The 5,445-nt window shown below is 35.5% G+C and overlaps 1 protein-coding gene across 1 annotated transcript; it reads right to left on the bottom strand.

The window, feature by feature from the left end:
- Positions 1–429: 429 nt before the first annotated feature.
- HOXD4 (homeobox D4) lies at positions 430–1,590 on the bottom strand. Its single transcript, XM_065413459.1, has 2 exons — positions 1,116–1,590; positions 430–734 (listed from the first exon to the last, which is right to left on the bottom strand). The coding sequence occupies exons 1-2, from the start codon at positions 1,522–1,524 to the stop codon at positions 430–432; spliced, it is 714 nt and encodes a 237-aa protein (XP_065269531.1). The 5' UTR covers positions 1,525–1,590.
- Positions 1,591–5,445: the final 3,855 nt, after the last annotated feature.

Raw genomic sequence — 5,445 nt, 5'->3', positions numbered from 1 at the left:
AGTTTAAATAAAAGACTAAGCCATAGATTTCTGTCCTGAATTTGCCCAAATGCATAATCCCGAAATTGTATGGGGCAGAAAAGGCAACAAAAACAAAATACCGGAATAAAGCTTCAAATCTCAACTTTAAAATTCAAAACTGAACATAGTTTCATTTTCAATGATTTATTAATTTTTTATGGACCGAAGATCTCACGTAATATTTTCCCACTTCCCACTACCTGTAAGAAGAGTTTTTAGGTTGTGCTAATGTAGGTAATTCAAATAAAGTCCAAAGTATTGTCATTTTGTCTCCTTTGTACAACAGCACCTTAAAGCAAGATGACCCTCTTGAGTCTTTAGCTGCTACATGCAGGCTCTGCTTGGATAATGTCAGTTATGTACAGTACTGTTCCAAATCAAAGGGTGAAATGGAAAATTTCACCTCTTCTATAAAGTTGTCAAGTCAGTCTGATGGTCCTTGGAAACAGTCTGTAAATGTTGGTTTGAACCAGATGAAGAAGACCTACCCTTAGTGTTGGGCAGTTTGTGATCTTTTTTCCACTTCATTCTTCTGTTCTGAAACCAGATCTTGATCTGGCGTTCAGAGAGACACAAAGTGTGGGCTATTTCAATACGACGACGCCTAGTCAGATACCTGTTAAAATGAAATTCTTTTTCCAGTTCTAGGACTTGCTGCCTTGTGTAGGCTGTTCTGGAGCGTTTAGGTTCCCCTCCGGTGTAATTGGGATTCACTGAGAAAAAAATACGTATAACTTTAACAATCTAATCTTGGCTTTCTAGTTACACTTCATAAAACAAACCTTACAGGCTACCATGTGGCTGTTATGTCTGATCACATTTCCTTACAACAGACGTGCATGTTTCTTCCTTCTTTATATAGAGAGAGACTCTGGAAATCTGTACCATGCTCCTAAAATGGAGTTTTCTCCTGCACAGAAAAGAGCCACATGGCCAACGGCCTATTTCCTCTGCAATAAAAATTTATGACGAGTGTAATTGGCTACCCCAGTTTAAAAACCTCATCTCTTACTAGTCTTGGAAGGACTTTAGCAAACATCTAACCGGATTAGCTTAATCAGGGTAGAAGAGCAAAGTAAGAAGATAATCCTTACCCGAGTTAACATGGACTTTCTTCATCCAGGGATAAACTACTGCTGGCTGTTTAATTGCTGACCCGTTTGGGGTTTTGAGGTTTTGCTGCTGGCTGCAGGCTCGTGAGTTGGATATTGGAGGCGGCAGACAATGCTCTGCTTGACCGGGGAAGTGGCTCGGTGGGCCGGATTGCTCCTGTCCATGACCCCGCGGCTGTACGGCAGAGTCTTGGGCATTGGTACAGCTAAAGGGCTGCTCGCTGTAGTTTGACCGTGGATAGATTCCCTGATGCTGAAAATCAGAGCCTTGCGATGCACTGTAATAGTCGGAGCCCTGCTCAGCTAAGTAGTTATTCTGTAAATATTCCTCGCAAGGAGGAAATTTAGGATCCACATACTTAGAGTTCACCATATACGAACTCATGGCCATTAATTTCTGAAGGTAGAAAATACTAATTTTTCTCGTGTTGTCTTTTTTTCTCCTTCCATAGAGCCCTCCTACTTGCTGTCAACTGAATAAAGTTAGGCATCCATGTGACTGGCTCAGCCAATGGAGAGGCAGGGAGTTTATCACCGGATTTGTGTGCATCTCATAATTTCCACCAATTTAACTAAATAATATACGTGTAATCAAGTGACCAAAATTCAATATAGTTTATTTTCAAAAGCAGATATTAATATGTTAATAATATTCATCAAGCGATGACCGCTTCATTGACCCTCAGGTAAATCAAGCTTTTTGTCTGAATTGACTTTTCTAACCTTTGATGCCCTTTAGTCTAATTCACCAGCAATAATTTCAAACATGGTTTGTTACATTTGTCAGACAAAATATCGAAAGAAATAAAGACCGAGAAGCTAAAATAGCATTAAGAGGAAGGAAATTGATAAGGAAACAAGAAAAAGAAAAGACATCAAAGAAGAGGGTAATATGATGTACAATAGATCTGTCCTGTCTTTGTCTTGCAGAGGTCATCCAAAAGTTACCAGAATCTAGTTCTGTTGAATAAAATTAGGCAATCAGTAACTTTTACTTCACTTTGCAAGTCTCAATATTAAAAAAATCACGCAGATAACAAGGAAACATTTATTTTTAATCACTAAAATCCACTAAATTGAACTGGAGATGGCATTTAACTTTATGTACAAAATTCACAGATGTAATTAGATAAATGCAGTCTTCATTCATCAATAGCGTTCTTGGGATACAAGTAAATACCTTTCAGTGTTTCGAATCCTGCTGGTGCTATCATCATAAATATTTGGATGAAATTTGTATACTTGATATGAACATTTTGCTAACATCTGGCATATCAAACTAACTTTTCAAGTGTCTTTTAAAAGATTCATTACTTAATTGGTAGTTTTCAGAAAATTTGTATTGATCATGTGAATAACGTTTTAAATTAACAGACTATTAGTAATAGTTACTATTGAACAACACAAATAGATATTAAGCATTGTTCTACTGAGTAGTAAATATGATAGAGGCAGCAAAACTTTTAGAATTCCCCAGTATTCAGCATGCACATGTCTTTTGATACCTTCAATATTTAAACTTCTAACCATTTGCAGAAAGGTGAAGTTTTTGCATCGACCATATATTCCCCTAGAATCGAATCTGTGACTATGTGAATACCACACAAATTCGGTTCTACAGGGTATATATAGACAACGTAATAACATTCTGTTTTCATCTACAATATAATAGTCAGGATCATTGCAATTTTCTTATTCCTGAGGAATGCAAACTATTCTGTTGTGATAAAGTTCTGAAATATGGATTTGATGAAGGGTGTGATTTCAAAAAAGATTCAGATATGTTATTATTGATGAAATGGATCTTTATAACTTTGTAAGAATTTGTAGCCACAAATTTCTACTAACATTATTACAAATGATCAGTAAGATCTGGTTATTACTTTAGATGTTCTGTCATTTAAATTTCCACTAAAGCCAATGGATGTTACTAATCAAATTAAATTATTTTAAAAATAAAAATTAAAAATTAAGAGGAATTATACATTTACGTTATGGATCTAAAGAAATTTTACCTAATTTGATCACTTTTTTCCCCAAAAGGATTTCTTTTAATCGAAATAGGAATAAAAAAGGAAGCAACACACACACACATATAGAGAGAGAGAGAGAGAGAAATTGGTGGAAAGAGATTTAAATTATAACGTTTTTTGCTTTATTAAAATAGTTCCCAAATTTATCTCCATCACATTATGCTGTCTCTAACTATTATTCCTGTTAGCGGAATATGAACCTATCATCAAAACTCTCAGCTTAGACACACTCTTCAGGTTTTCCGTGCGGTAGCGTTTATGGTGAAGGACAGGGCGAGAGGTCATTCTAAATCATTTACAAACATATCACAAAGTTTCATTATTTTTACGTTGTGGACAGCAGCACACAGGAGTACAAAAGTTCATGAATTGTGTCTGACCCAGCCCCTCAGTGCTGTCCTGTGGTCAACCTCTCCTCCTTCGACTATTTAATACAAGGAAAATCAGGACAAACAAGAGTGTGCGTGCATATTTCGGGGTATTACGTTTATCAAAGTAAGGTTTGCTTTGATGCTACATTTAACATCTACTTTTGGTGTGTTTGGGGAAGATATTTTTAAACATCAACTTTCTAATTATGGCGGTGCTAATTATAGCAAGTGCAACTCCAAACGATTTTCTGAACAAAATCAACTGTTCTGGATTGCTGATATTTGCATCTAAATATTTTAATATAGCCCCTTTGCTTGCTCTTTTTATTAATAGTGCTTAACTATGAAACGCTGAACAGTTCAATATGCTCAACAAGCCAACGCTACAAAATCTGGTTCACAGCTCAGCAGAAAGTTTTGGTTTTCGAAAATCATGTATAGTGTTGAACAGAAGGGATCGATAGCGTTGGAAGAATCACCTCCATATTCTGTTAAATAGTGCCCATTTTCATATTTGTTAGACGCTGTGACCTGCGTTTCACCTTATTGCACGACTTGCTCAGACAGGTCAAAGCCAAAGAGTTATTGATGAACAAAAGCGTTAAATATTCACCTCCTGTTCAACTGCCCATACAAATGCTTTTGATCTATCAGCCTTTTTGTATTCTGGTTCATAATCAGTATGCTAAATGTAGGTTTGTATAAAGAAAGTAATCCATAGATTTAGGGTCGGCCACAGAATTATATGGCAAGAGCATTCATGCAATTCCGTGCTGAGCTATATAAGAGAAGTTACCTATGGAAGGGAATTAAAAACCTACAGCAGAGGCAATTGTTTAGTTCAGTCAGAGAGGATTCGAAAAATAATATTGCGAAGTAAAATCAATATCAGAACGATCAGCCTGTTATTAAGAAGTAAAAGAGGTTGTTGGTTAGATTGTGTGAAAAGGAAGCAGAGAAAAATATAAATAAGTACAGTTCCACTCTTGCACATTACCACATTCAGTTCATGCTTTGCAGAAATGATAGGAAATTTAAGTTTAATGAATCCTCAGCAATCTTAGATTTTATTTTTCACTTAGAAAAACAAGTCAATGTTCCTCTGAAGCATGAAGTTAAAATGCATTTAACTAAGATCTTTGCCATTATTTCAGTCATACAGCGTCAAAAACAAGCGTTTTCTACTTTATATTTAGTTGTTGTCTTCGTCACAGATTTCCCTCCCCCCAATATTCTCTTGTGTTTCATTTCATTTTGAATGATCAAAGATTGGAAAATCAGTAACGTTTGACGTTCCTCCACTGAACTCAAATATTAGTTCTATTCCACTTCCTCATATCATTTAAATAAATGTCATATTTTCACTAGCTCAAAAAGACTTAATTGAATCAGAGGATCAGTGATACTATTTAGAATAATATAATTACATCACTAGGCAAACAACTCAGCTTACTAATGCTAACAACATACAAATGCCATTATGTCATTTATTCATTATGCCATTCCAAACTAGTTTAAAATTAGATAACAAAGGCAACTGTATTTTGAATCCTTTCTGGAAAAAGAGGAGGAGTAGCCAAGCTTATTGGTATAACATGATAAATTCAGTATTTGCGCAGGGAGGCGCTGTATAGCTCTAGCACGTTAAAATGGTATTACTGCTAATTAGTTTATGCTACTTAAGAGCAGCATAATATGACAACTAGCACCTGTGTTGCACTGTAATTATCTCTAAAGAAACTGTACATCAACAACTTTTAATATTATATGTGATTATAAACATGCACGAGGACAGGCTTAAATAAATTGAAGCCCAAGAATCTTTATATACAAATAAAACAACTGTGTAGTCACGTAAAAAATGGCATCTCTTCTCTGATTTTTCCAGTCTAAGGGAAAGAATCAGTG

This window comes from Emys orbicularis, chromosome 11, assembly GCF_028017835.1.
Source record: "Emys orbicularis isolate rEmyOrb1 chromosome 11, rEmyOrb1.hap1, whole genome shotgun sequence".
Lineage (NCBI taxonomy): Eukaryota > Metazoa > Chordata > Testudines > Emydidae > Emys > Emys orbicularis.
This window is presented reverse-complemented; position numbering and strand designations above follow the sequence as displayed.